Genomic DNA, 14,267 nt, shown 5'->3' with positions numbered 1-14,267 from the left:
AACTTACCTGCACTGATTTTGCATCACTTGGAAATCCTGAAACTATTAGTTGGCGTATTATCTTCAAACAAAACAACCATCTCTCACAAATTAAATAAAGTTCCTCATGATTCAGCTCATTTGGGTTATAGCTTCCTGAAAGTGTAGAAAACCCATGTAATATTTTCTGCACATCACTCTGCCAGAGGTGCCAGCCATAATCAAATAAATGCAATGATATCTGCCAAATTCCATGAGTGAGATAAAATTGCACTTAATGAGAAAAATATAAAAAAAAATGACTCACATTCAATAAAGCATACATAGGATAGAATAAGAATAAGTAAAAACTTTTTTTTTTCTTATAAGAAACACCAAAGCACTTTTATATAAGAAGAAGCATAGTTACAAAAAACAATAAGAGTTAAAGCACTTTTATATAAGAACAATAAGCAAAAACTAGTAATAGAAGTGAAAAAAAAATACATATGTCTGTGTGTGTGTATATATATAACAAAAATAAAAGGTGAAATTATAATAAGAGTTATAAGCACAAATCAAAGTCAAACATTTGATGCCCACGACTATAGTGATACATCTAGGTCATGGTCCGTGAGCTTCAAGAACCAAATTATTACTTCTTGATTTTGGATATGATACTCATGCACCACACTTAGAACAAAAGAGAGGAAGATATACTCAAAAGAATCCAAGGAGTTTTTTCTTTCTTTTTAATAAGAAACAAGGGATAATTTCATTCAAAGAGCCCAAAAAAAGGTGAGAAACAGCCTAATGAACCTCGGGACAAGGTGTCCCTACTCCGAAGAAGGATTACAAAAAAGCTCTCCAATCTAAATTAATAGTATAGATTGAGTAATTACAAAAAGATATTGTCTTGACCACTCTAAGTTGAGGCTGTACAAGATCACAAAAGTAATCAAAAGGGTTTAACTTAACTATAAAAATTCTAGCATTCCTTTATTCCAAGTCAACCACAAAATTGCTTTGAAGACGTTCCACCATAGCACTTCAGTTTCATCCTTTAACCACCATCCAGAGAGGATTTCCACCAACCAATCCTTGAAACACTGTGGCTTGCACAATTGTAATCCAAAAATCTCACAAAATAAATACCAAACCTTAGAAGAGAACGTTTTTAATTGCGAGTTTATATCCTTGCTTCCTTTTCATATTATCATTGAAAAGTTTGTTTCTTTGTTAAAAAAAAACCCAACCTTAGAAGTAAACCCACAATGAATAAAGAGATGTTGCACATCACACAGATTTGGGGAGAAATTGACACAAATAACAGCAATATAATAATTACAAAAAGAATTGAAAAGTGAGATCACAAAAACATATAAGTAAAACTTTCTCAAAGATCCTTGGGCAACACCTTCTGTTGAGAATCCATATAAATGAATTAAATTTACCCAACTCATCAGCTTAAGCTTTTGGGTTGAGTGGTGGTTTATTCATCCCTAACATCGTATCAGAGCGGGAGGTCCTGTGTTCGAACCCCTCCATTGTTGTTTTCTCCCCATTTATATTGATTTCCACTTGTTGGGCCCCGTCAATTATTCAAGCCCACAGGCGAGGGAGAATGTTGAGAATCCATATAAATGAATTAATTTACCCAATCCATAAGTTTAAGCTTTTGGGTTGAGTGATGGTTTATTTATCACTAACACCTTCCAAGCCACTGCAAGCTTTGCCATTTTGCTCAAAAGTCTACTTGTTCTAGATATTGAACAACATATTTTGCATTACAATCCAACCTCCACCACTTGGAAAGTAGGAGGTTTAGGGTGAATAAATTCATCCCAATTTTCGAATTTGATGTAAAAGTCTTAAACTATAAGCTATGACCCATCCACGTTTTATTAAAATAAATGTTGACCTTGATCAACAATATGAACATGAAGAAAGGCCTTAACAACTTGTAAAGAAGCAGGAGAGCACACTTTTTGTGAGGATAAATAGGCTTTTGAACCTTCTTCTACCGGAAACAAATGTGACCCTCCCTTCCGTATGGGACCCTCCTAGGAAATCACTCGTGAGCTTCTCAGTCTTTTCGATGACTCTAGAAGGCATGTGACAAAGGGACACCAAGTAAGTAGGCAAATTAGACAAGGTCTTTTTGTTAAGTGTGAGCCTACCAAGGCATGCTTCCAACTGCGAAGTTTATATTCAATTTTCAAGTTAATACACCCATAATCTATTTACAAGTTTATATTCAAGTTAATACACCCATAATCTATTTTCTCCATCTTAAGTGAAACCCTTCACTTCAAGGAGGCGTCAATAAAATTCCAATCAACATTTATCAAAGGCTTCTTAAGATCAAGTTTATTGATAATTCTCTATTTCTTTTTGTTGTTCCATTCATCAATAAGTTTATTTTCTATCAAGGAAGCATCAAGGATTTGCCTATCAACCACAAATGTAGACTAGTATTCATAGAGTGTGAGGAAGAATAAGTTTATTTTCTATCAAGGAAGCATCAAGGATTTGCCTATCAACCACAAATGTAGACTAGTATTCATAGAGTGTGAGGAAGAATAAGTTTATTTTCTATCAAGGAAGCATCAAGGATTTGCCTATCAACCACAAATGTAGACTAGTATTCATAGAGTGTGAGGAAGAACCTGTTTGAGCCAACTAGAGAGGACCCGATCAATAACATTATAGGAACATGGAATCAAACTGATTGGTCTAAAATCACAATTGTCTTGGCCTCTCTTGGAAATCAAGCAAATTAAGGTCTCGTTAAGGGAAGAGTTAATGATGCCGGAATGAAACAAAAAAACTTACTCCTCAATGGATGATTCAACATCCTAGAATAATGGTATCATCCGCAAGTTCAATGCTCGTTTCTTACAAGGCCAAACATGACACTAACATCTACAATCGAAACACGACAAGTTTCGTGGATGCATCTATTTTCCTGGGCTGGCAGCATCGAGAGAGGTAGAAGCAATGGATCCTGTCCTAAAATAAATCCTAGAACATTATCATTATGTCATTCTTGAAAATGTTCCAAGAGCTTTTAAAGAATTGCACGGTGAATCCATCAGGGCCAAGCACTTTGTTGGTAAAGAGAGTTTATGATTGGGAGAATTTCGAATTTAGGCAAGCATCCTTCTAGCGATGCCTCGATCAAAAGAAATGGGGCACCAAGCAAGGAGAGTCATCCTTTGTGAAGACACTGAAGAGGTGCTTATAAATACCAAAATTTCTGCCTTAATCTTTGCATGGAAAAATAAACTAGACAATCTCTACGGAGAATCTCAAGTATAAAGTTCTTTTAATTTGTTTGGTAATAAATGATGAAAAAAATGAGCGTTTTCATCTCCATCCATGACACATTTCATCTTACACCTTTGTCTCCAATATACACTTTCTGGTGCAACGAGATCCAAAAGTTGTTCCTCTATGCTAGTTCTTTGTTCTAGCTAAGCATAAGTGAGGGTTCTTGTTTCCTTAAGAAAATTGATGGCATTTTTTTAACCAGAAGCAAACTTTTTATTGATAGATGAAAATATAGAAAAAATGTTCAAAGATACAAAATAAGTGAAAAGAAAACAAAATTCCCAAATAAAGAACAAATCTCCAGAAAAATATTACAAGAGGCTAAAAATAAAACATCGAAGAACAAATTGCCAAAAATACTGACAAGATAATGAGCCAATGCAACCAAAAACACTTCCTTCAATCTGCAAAAGTTGGACCAAGATTAACATGAGGCCCCAAACTCCAACAATGTGGAAGGCGAAATATTTAGGAACTCCAACCCCTAACCCCCGAACTCCAAAGATGGCAAACACTTTTAGCATGTTGACTAAAGCAAGCTAGTATAAAATTATACAAGTGTCATTCATGGTATGGAAAGCTGTATGCATGAAGAGACAATCGTTGAGCTCCCCGAGGTTTTGTTGGATTGGTGGTTAAAACAAAAGGCAAGAACTATTTAGAAGAGTTGCTACAAGAGCTATTCTCCAGATAATTTGGATGGAAAAGAACAATAGGATTTCCAGAGAGATGAGTAGAGAGCTATTCTCCATTCTCCTTTTTTATAATGAAATATTTGTTTTTCTTTTTATAAGAAACTTAGACTTCGTTACCAAAAAGAGAGATTACAAAAGGGGAGATGATATATCCCCACAAGCCAAGGGGTTACAGAAAGGACTCCCAATTGGCAAAACTTTGAGAGACACCATAATTACAAAAATCCTTTGTACTAAAAGCCCAAATGGACACAAAAATTCTGACGCGTTCCAAAAGGACCACTCATTATGAATCTTCTCCTCGGAAAATCCTACTGTTCCTCTTTAACCATAATCTCCAAACCAGTCCAGCTAGCCCACTAGACCAAAGAATTTTTGCTTGGCCTTTGAAGTTTGTTCCTTGGAGAAGCTGAAGGAAAGCCTCAAAGGCTTTGTTGGGAAAGCACCAGCTAATGTTAAAACTTCTGAAAAGATCAACCCAACAAGCTGCCGGACAATTAAAAAATAAGTGCCACTGGTCTTCTTCACTCCCACACACAACAAACAAAATGCACCAGCTGGGGGAAAGGCACATTGTAGGCATCTGCTTTTGAAGTCTACTACAAGTCTTCAGCCAGCCATGCACAAACATCCATAAAAACACTTCCACTTTTTTGGGAATTTCTAGCTGCCATATTGATTTCCCTTTGAACTTAACACCACTTGTATTATGCTGTATGAGGTTGGCCGTAAGGGATTTTATAGAAAACATGCCAATACTTTTGATGGACCAGATTTTCCTATCACCATTGTTTGAGAGGGAGATTCCAGTGAGCAAGTTTTTCAACCCGGCCAAATCTTCCACTTCCGGATCTGTGAAGTTACTTCTAAAAGACAGATCCCAACCTCTTCGAGCATCTGACCAGCATTGTGCTATTACAAAGTCTTTTGAATTAACCACTCTATATAGTCTCTGGTAGGCTCTGGAGGGAGGTTCATTTAGGAGCCATATTCTTCAAAGACAATGTTTTATCCCCCTTATCCACCTTGCTTCTGTACCATGTATGACTTTATTACAACAAGGAATGGTACTAACCCAAGGCCCCTCAAATCTGACCGCTCCTTTAACAGACGGCCACCATACAGAATCATTAAGCTGATATTTGCGAGCGATTACCAATCTCCAAAGAGCTTCTCTTTCCGTCATAAACCTCCAGTCCCATTTCGCTAGGAGGACGCAGTCTTTTGCTGCCAAGTTACCAAATAATGAAATATTTGTTTTGTAAAAAATAAAAAATAATAATAAAAAGTAAAAGAGGGATTTTGTAATCTTGGATCATACTTCACAAAACTCTTCTTTGTTTCTCGTTAGCATTGTCAACATAGATTGGGATCCTATTAAAAAATCCCTAGGAGATGCCTTCTCCTTGCCCTTTTGTGTATTCTTCCTTTTTAATAAATGATAAATGATACAACAAACAGTCGAGCTGCTCGTCATTTTCGATAGGGCGGGCGCTCTCTCCCTTTAATAAGTTTGTAAAAAGGCGGACTTTGGCCCGGGACTACGGTAAGGGGCGGGGGGGGGGGGGGGGGGGGGGGGGGGGGGGGGGGGGGGGGGGACGGGCAGCGTAAGTGAGCAAATGTGTCTAATTAAAAAGCAAAGCCACAGCAAGAACCTTAAAAATAGGGTCAACATGAAGACGGCAAAGAATACAACACCTATGCCATTTCATGAAACTCTATAGAATTTGTTCTATGAACAAAAAAATACTAAATAAAAGACAAAGCAGCATCCTCAGCATAAAAATTTGCACTAATAGACTCCTCACATGGTCATTAACTAATAGGATCTAAGTGCAAAGCATGAAGTAAGACTATTTATACCTCTGCAAAGTTTCTTTGGTCTGAAGTAAGACGTTTGCTGGACAATTCTTTCAAAACTCGAAATAAAACCATAAGAAGTCTGTGGCTTAAAAGAACATCTGCAGACTGAAGTTGTTGTATCAACACAGGGAAGAGGTCTGGCCTGTGTTAATCATAATAATAAGAAAGTTAGCATGTAAGACTATCTTACCCCATATGTTTAAACAGCAGTTAGTTGGGAGACAGCTAGGACAACAAAAAAAACAATAGGATTTTTTATCTTATTCGAATAAGAAACACTTGATTCCAATAGAACTACATTATTAGTAGTAAAATAATATAAAACGACACACAAAAATATGAACCAATTGATTCTTTCTATGAGTATGAAATCATCTTTAAGACTTTAAGTATCCTTTCATTGGAAGAAAACAAGGAAGATAAGATATGCTCCTAAAAACCCTCCCAAGGAAGTTATCAAAAAAAAAATCCTCCAGCTAATGACAATCAATTCGATATGAATTTTTTTTATATAGGGAGAAGGAAAACAAAGCACTTTAACTTATTGATCATTCTCAAGTAATAATCTTTTTTCTATAAGAAATAATTTCATTGATGATATGAAATTACAAAAAAGAGGGGGCAGTGAGACCCCAATCTGACGGAGTTATATAAAAGCTCTCCAATTGTTCCTGGAGAAGAAAAGCTGTAGAGATGGAAAGGCAGGGAGAGTTTATCTTTCCAACCAAATTCTCAAAAAATAATAGTAATGTCATTGATCCGTTAGACTTTAAGCTGCATTTGTAGGCCAGGAATAGAGAAACCATAAAGAACCTAGACTATTCTTTGGGCACATGCATTTGGTTATGAAATTGCTCAAAAAACTTCCTTCTACGAGCCACTTAGAACTTGCAATGACAATATATTGTCATTCAGGATCCTCTTTGTGAGCCTTACAAAGACAAAAGACAGCAATTCGAACTAGACGAGGATTCTCCTTTGGACTTTATCATTTGTATTAATGCCATTGCCAATAGTGAGAAAAAATAACCTATAAGAGAACCTAGCACTTCTTATGAATAGCAGCTTTCCAAAGAGTTTTTCGAGGAGCACTAGTCAAGAAAGAAAAACTCTTTGGAAAGCTCTTGCACGTCCACTATTGTCAAAATTCCACGTCCTACTATTATAAAATTTTGAATAGCCTCGAGAATCTATGTGCAAGAGTTTTGTTGGTGGTTTTTGGTTTTCCTTTTTGATGAGAAACAATATTTCATTGATGGTATGAAATATAAAAAAAGTCATATAGGCAATTACAAGAAAGCTTGCCAACTTGTAATAAGGGCATTTAGAGAATAGCTATTAAAGGGGGTAGAAACATTTACACCAACCAAGAGCTAGTAATATAATTCTATCAAAAAAGATATCAAAAGGAAGAGCTTTGTCATTAAAGACCCTATTGTTCCTCTCCAACCATAATTTTCACAGAAAAGCTCGAACAAACTGAACCATAAAGTATCTCTTTCCTTCTTGAAAGGGTGTCCCATCAAGAGTTGTTCAAGAAAGGTAAATGGCTTGCTGTGAAGGCCTGTCTTCCATCCAAAAGAAGTGAGGAGATGGTTCCAAAAACAAGATGCAAATTAACACTGGATAAAGAGATGGCCTTGACTCTTTTGTGCCCAAAACAAAAAAGACAGCAATTTGGAGAGAGAGCTATGTATGGGTGCCTGTCATGGGTATTTATCGCCCCATGACTAAGTTCCCAACAAAAAAAACTTAACCTTTCTAGGGCATTTTCCTTGCCATATGCGAGGGAAGAGGGTGGAGGCCGGTTGGGAAGCATTGGTAGTGAGGGCGCCGAATGTCAATTTGGTGGAGAAGGAGCCGGTTGCATCAAGAGGCCAAGTCCATCTGTCAGATTGGGAGGTGGGAGTGTTTTCATTTAGGATGTGGGAGAGATGCAGTCAATCCGATAACTCTTCCTCTTTCAGGGGTCGGCGAAAATTATAATCCCGTGAAGAAGATGTTTTCGACCATAAGTCTGTGATGCCTGCCTCTTTGTTGGTCGAAATGGCGTATAATTGTGGGAAAAGGCTGTCCAGGGTTCCATGCTTGAGCCATCTGAACTTCCAGAAACTAATTGGACCGTTTTCTCCAACTCTGCACAAAGCAAACCTCTTCATAAAGCTGGTTTGTTGATAAATTCCAGTCCAAGGGCCTTTGTAAACATTAGATCGTATGTTTGGCCATATGTACGAGAAAGACCCTATATATTTAGCCGAGATGAGCTTTCTCCATAATTGGTTTGGTTCTGTGATGTATATCCAAATCCATTTGAAAAGTAGAGCTCGGTTCCTTTGTTTGAGGTTCCTAACACCAAGGCCACCTTCACAAATTGGGAGCTAGGAGTGAGACCAATTGATGAGATGAGGCTTCCCATTTGTATTCGGTCCTTCCTATAGAAAATCTCTGAATACCTTGCCAATAAGTTCATCTGTTTTGCTGGATAATTTGAAGATGGAAAGGTAGTATATGGGCAGATTAGTGAGGACCGATTGGAGGATGGTGAGTCTCCCCCCTTTTGAAATGGATAGATTTCTCCAATTGCTAAGCTGGTTTTGGATCCTTTCTATAATCGGCTTCCAAAAAGCCTCCCTTCTAGGGTTACCGTTCAGAGGAAGACCCAAATAGGTACTTGGCCAGCTCCCATATGCACAGCCTCAATAATTGGCGATCTCTTTTGTAATTTGTGGACAGGTAGAGATGCCATACACGCTAGATTGTTGAGATCCGATGCTATCTTGAAGAACTTAATGACTTTGTGAAGATTTTTTATGGTGTTGGGGTCCATTTAAGAAAAAAGGAGCGTGTCATCTGCAAAAAGAAGGTGGTTAATATGAACCAAGCCACAACTAGAAGTGTAACCTGTTGAGTGGCCTTTGAGCTCTCCATGAAGAAGCAACCGGCTTAGGACATCTGTAACCATGATGAAGAGGAAGGGGGACAATGGGTCCCCTTGTCTCAAACCTCTCGTTGCAGTGAATTTTCCCCTAGGCTTTCCGTTGATGATGATGGAGAAACTTGTAGAGGAGATACAAGCTCGTATCCATTTCCTCCACGTCACCCCAAAACCTTTGTAGTGCATAACCATATCCAAGAAATCCCAGTCAACCATGTCCAATGCCTTTTCGAGGTCTAGTTGAAAAACGATCCCTTCATCTTTTCTAACAAGCCACTCGTCAATAATTTTGTTTGCCATGAGAGAGGAATCAAGGATTTGTCGTCCTTCTATGAAAGCAGATTGGCGATCAGTGATGGTGTGGGGAAGGACTTTCTTAAGTCGTTCAGAGAGAACCCGAGCAAGAATTTTGTAAGCACATGGAATAAGGCTTATGGGTCTGTAATCGTGTACTGTTTTGGCATCTCTCCGTTTGGGGATGAGGCAAATATAGGTCTCGTTTAGGGTTAGCATTGATGATTCATTTTTTGAAAAAATCGTGGAACATTGCCATAATGTTTGTTTTGATGATGTTCCATGCTTTTCTGAAAAATTCTCCAGTGAAACCATCGGGTCCCGGTGCTTTGTCACTGCCAAGACAAGATACTACTCTTTGAACTTCTTCAGTGAATGGTCACTCCAACATAGCAGCACTGTTTTCAGAGATGGGATCCCAAGGGAGGTTGATGGGGCAGTATTGCAGACCAGCTTTCCTATTTGTAGAAGTCAAGAAATTCCTTCTCAATGTCAAATATATGGGTGAGATTGTTACCCTCCCTAGAAAGTATTTAGGTAATGGTGCTTCTTCTCCTTTTATTGGTTAAAAACCGATGAAAAAACTGTGTTCTCATCACCCTCTTGTAACCAATTCTGTTTGCATCTCGGTCTCCAATAGGTTTCTTTGGTTGCAAGAGATAGAAGCTCTTCTCTGATTTCAGTCCTTTCTAAAAGCTTTTCGTGGGGAAGAGGCGAAATACCTTCCATGTTATCCAAGGAGTTTAGGGCCTGTAAGAGCTTGTCCTTCTGTGAGTGAATGCAACCAGATTGGTCTTCGTTCCATAGCTTTAGTGCATATTTAAGGGATTTGAGCTTCATCATCAGCCCATGCCCCGACCATCCAATAATGGGGTTGCTTTTCCACCATGAGTCAAGGAAAGGACTGAAAGACTTGTGGGACAGCCACATGTTTTCGAATCTGAAAGGGGACGGTCCCCAATTATTTTGACCAAAATCCAATAAGATAGGAAAGTGGTCTGATGAGGTTCTAGCCAATCTTTTAGAAGTGGGCATCCCTAGCTTGTCAATACAATCCTTGGCGAGCAAGCAACGGTCAACGAGAGAGAGAGAGTTCCTTCGAGACCAAGTGAAATTACTGTTGCTTAATGGGATGTCCGTGAGTCCAGATTCTTCAATGAACGAATTAAAAGCCCGCATGCTTTTGGTGAGAGGTCTACCACTTGATTTCTTCCACGACCATCTAGTAACATTGAAATCTCCAGCCAAGATCCAATTGCTATCATAGAGGTAGGAGAGATTTTATAGCTCAAGCCAAAATAAATGGCGGTTCTCTGGTGTGGAGGGGCCGTAGATGCCTGTAAGCCAAAAGGTGTATCCATCAGCTAGACAATAATTTATAGAGATAGAATTCACCTTATATAACCTCTGTAGATGTAAAATTCGGATCATTCCAAAGGATAAGAATCCCTCCAGCCGAACCAATGGCATTTTGAGCAACCCAATTGATCCCATGTGAACTCCAAAGAGATTTGATGATGGGAAGGTCCATCTTGGACAACTTGGTTTCTTGTAGAATCACCACGTTTGGATTGATGTGGGAGATAGTTTGTTTGATAAGGGCTCTCTTCTTCCATGAGCCCAAGCCCCTCACATTCCAAGTTAGGAACTTCATTTAACACGAGATGGACCCCCCGGATAAGCTTCCTTTTTTTATAGTTGATAGAGGAAGATAGGTTTTTTAGCTCCCGTGTACCTACCTTTGTCTTTTGTGGCTTTGTAGGTTTTTTATCCTTTGTTTCCATCTGTGGAATGGCCATAATGCAAAGACCAGATTCTTGAAGATAGTTAGCTATGTATCGCTGTAGGAAGGTAGGGGATAAGAAGTCTTTGGCCATCTCCCTATCAACATAGACTGTGCTGTTTGGGCTTTCTGACAGTGGTTGTGGGGCGTTCACTGAAATGTGTTCTTGGGGAGTGTGGGGGAGGGAGGGTGTAATTTTGTTTCGTTGCATGTTGGATGGTAAGGTGGATAGTGCAGTTGTGGCAGGGGATGTTTCTGTGGGGAAGTCACCAAATAGGATTGTGGGGATGATAGGCGTGGCTGGGCTGTTGCAGATGACCAAAATGGGGCTGTCATCGAGGAGTGGGCTAGAGAAGTAGTCAACTTCATCTAGGTCGTCAAGAAAAGGATTGTGGTGGATGGGACTAGGTTACCTTTTTTGAAGGAGAGAGATGGGTTGGTGTTTGCCACTGTCAGTCATATGTTTACCTCCTTCATGAGTCATTAAAGGTTTTGGTACCATCACCTCGAGGGCCAATACAAAAGGTACATGGGCATCAAAAACCTTTTCTTTTCCTTTTAACGAGGTCAAGGATGTTTTTGGGGGGTCAACATCCATTGTCAGTGGGGCAGTGGGAGTAGCAGGTACATCGGAAAAGCTGTCTTGTTTGTCGTGGCATCTCTCGGAGGGTGGGTCCCTGTTGGTTTCGGCAGATTTCCAACAACTGGTAGGTGGTTTTCCGGTCAAACTCCTAGTGTGGTACCACAGAGATGAGGAATTTTTGCCCTGAGTACCGATCAAGTTCCGATCTTTTTTTTTTATATATACTAAACAAAGAGAATTCATTCAAAAAGGGGTCTATCGTGATTGTGAGGACATCTTCCTGTGTAATGGGTGGTGGGAGCTCTATCGTTGTGGGGATGAAGCCAGTGTCGTTCTTTTTTACCTTGATCTTTAGTTCCATGAGGTTTCTAAGGCTAGAAGATGTCTAAGATACTTCTATAAAGCCTCCACATTTATTCCCAATGTATGGGATGATTGTGCCATTCCAAAAATGCAGAGGGAGATCTTTGATAGTGATCCAACCTCCATAGGAGGGGACAAGGCGATTTTGGTTGATATTATTTGTGCTCCATAGTAGGAAACGGAGTTTGTAGGGTCCGATGCCAATCAGCAGTAGATGCGAGGGATGATGCCTGCTGTTTATCCTTGCATCCAAGGAGGGCTTTGTGAGCATGAATGGGGCTGAGGGAGCAAAACTCACTTATGGATTCCTGTAATGCCCGAAGGATGGAGTGCCAATCATCATGAAAAGAATGGCATTGCACAATAATCCATTTACTCCAAGCAAAAATCTCCGGAAAAAGGTTCGACTTGTTAGATGAGTCCGGGAAAGGACGGTTTGCAAGGTAAGTTTTGGCAGCTCTGGGGTGGTATGGCAGGGTATTTGGGGAGAGGGTGCAGTGAGTTCTTTGCTTGGAAGGGGTGGTTTTTTTGGTCTATCCTCAGATGGATGGTTTTTGGTTTTCTTAATGTTCATTCTTATTCAGCCTAATTGTATTGCTCCTCGTTGAGCTTGTTCCTTTCTTATTTTGCTTTTTTATTCTTCAATCACTCTATCTGGGCTTGTATCTAATCATTTAAGAAAAATAATAAATTAAAAATTAATAAAATCTATGTGCAAGAGTGTGCCACCCTTCCCCAATGATCCAACCAGAAAAGCATACTAGAATGTATAGCCACATGGTAAGCACAGACCAAACTACTCTTTCACCTTTTACTAAAAACGAGCATGCTAGAATCATCTTTGGCTCTAATGTTAGAATGTTGAATGAATAAATCGAAAAAAAAAACTCTTTGAAGAAGACTCTATCAACTAGTTAGAAGAAGGGTCTTTGGCTCATTCTTCGATTGCTGGCTATCTGATGTCACAGACCCAGACCACAAGTTAGGGAATACCGAAGTAAGAATTTCTAGAGCTGGACTGAGAACAATAAACTGCACACGCCTTGCGTACGTGCTAATAATGATACTTTTCCAAAGGGAGTTGAGCTCAATAGAAACCCACCAAAGTAACTCCATGAGAATAGCAAGGAGTCTTTAACAACAATTATTAGCCAAAGAACCAGGGCTATCACATTTCAAGAAAGAATAATCATCGACTATAAGACTTTCCTTCTAATAACCTTGTCTTCCTTTCCCCTTTTTCTATTTTTTGGAATTTTTCTTCCTTTCCTAGGCAACAAATACAACACAAAGAATCGAATTGATCACTCTCACAACAAAGCTACAATTTTTCTTGTTCGATCATTGGCAAACACTACAGCAGCATATTTTTCATACCATCATTTAGTCGTTATCATCAAAAACTTTAGCTATGAGAAAGCAACTACATGAACCAAATAAACTGCCGATAAAAAATATAAATTTGAATTATAATAAAAAAGGAGTTAGAGGGTCATTTAGCCACTTATCAGTAACATTATAGAGGTTAATAATACCATTCCCTGGGATAATCAATGCGAGCGATTTTAGAAATGATGACCGCCAAGATTGCTGCTATCTGTTGAGGCACAAACATAGAGAACCCATAGAACAATAAAATACTTAGAGTGCATGGAAATGTTATATATATATATATATATATATATATATATATACATTTTTCTTTTCTTTTCTTCCCTTTTAAGAGAGAGACAAACAGGAGGGGGAAGAATAACCCATACCTTATAATCTGGTTCTCTCAAGTGGGACAATAGCTTTTTCCTGATATGAGCCTTCTCCTCATTGCTAATCCCGCTGAAACTCAGAAACTAAAATAACATGAGAATGGAAGGATGCAAAACCAGTCGAGATAAAAGAAAATACTTGATGGGACGACCTGTTATCCGGGATTGAGCGTCTACTACTAGACCTCCAATAACGATTAATACTGTTCTTCAAATAAACGGATGCCATGAGACGGATATCGGCCCGAGAAGCTAAATCCGGAGAAGTGATCAGCTCCAAGAGACAAGAGCAAAACCCAGACCTACTATCAGTCTCAGATAGCGCCGACTCCGCCTGTTTACGAACACCCTCATCCCCACTCATTGAATTCATCAGCAACGTGTACATCGCTGCCATATCTGAGCTCGACATTCCCATTTTCAGATAAGCCTGGAAACTTTGACCTATTACTCAATAAACCTTGCAAGAAAATGTCCCATATGAAGAAGAAGAAGTTCCCCTCGTCAAAAATCCGCTCTCCGATGAACTTTTTACACTGTAACTCGAATCGCCCTGCAAATGCCAGCCATCGAAGGGGCCCCGCTGCTGTATAAACTCAATGCCGCTGCAGCTTGTTGATTGATTTTCTCCTCCTCTGATGCCGAGAAATGGCCGCGTTCTCGAGGGTTTTGGGCCAAAATGAAGTTTGATAAGTTT

At 39.1% G+C, this 14,267-nt stretch overlaps 1 protein-coding gene across 3 annotated transcripts in view; it reads right to left on the bottom strand.

The window, feature by feature from the left end:
* The window catches only part of LOC111013193 (ARM repeat superfamily protein), a 46,610-nt gene extending 32,343 nt beyond the window's left edge, over nucleotides 1–14,267 (bottom strand). The window contains exons 1-5 of one of the 3 annotated variants that reach the window (XM_088127707.1): nucleotides 13,723–14,267; nucleotides 13,568–13,640; nucleotides 13,343–13,404; nucleotides 5,850–5,991; nucleotides 8–220 (exon numbers count right to left, since the gene is read on the bottom strand). In XM_088127707.1, coding sequence (XP_087983833.1) covers nucleotides 8–220; nucleotides 5,850–5,991; nucleotides 13,343–13,404; nucleotides 13,568–13,640; nucleotides 13,723–13,988 — 756 coding nt within the window. In that variant the 5' untranslated portion in view covers nucleotides 13,989–14,267. The remainder of the gene's footprint in view (nucleotides 1–7; nucleotides 221–5,849; nucleotides 5,992–13,342; nucleotides 13,405–13,567; nucleotides 13,641–13,722) is intronic. The other 2 variants (XM_088127706.1, XM_022287592.2) reach the window with 2 other exon arrangements.

This window comes from Momordica charantia (genome assembly GCF_013281855.1).
Source record: "Momordica charantia cultivar OHB3-1 chromosome 8 unlocalized genomic scaffold, Mcharantia_2.0 BLBB01000008.1, whole genome shotgun sequence".
Lineage (NCBI taxonomy): Eukaryota > Viridiplantae > Streptophyta > Magnoliopsida > Cucurbitales > Cucurbitaceae > Momordica > Momordica charantia.
Note: the sequence above shows the minus strand (reverse complement) of the source record. Positions and strands in the feature narration are given on the sequence as shown.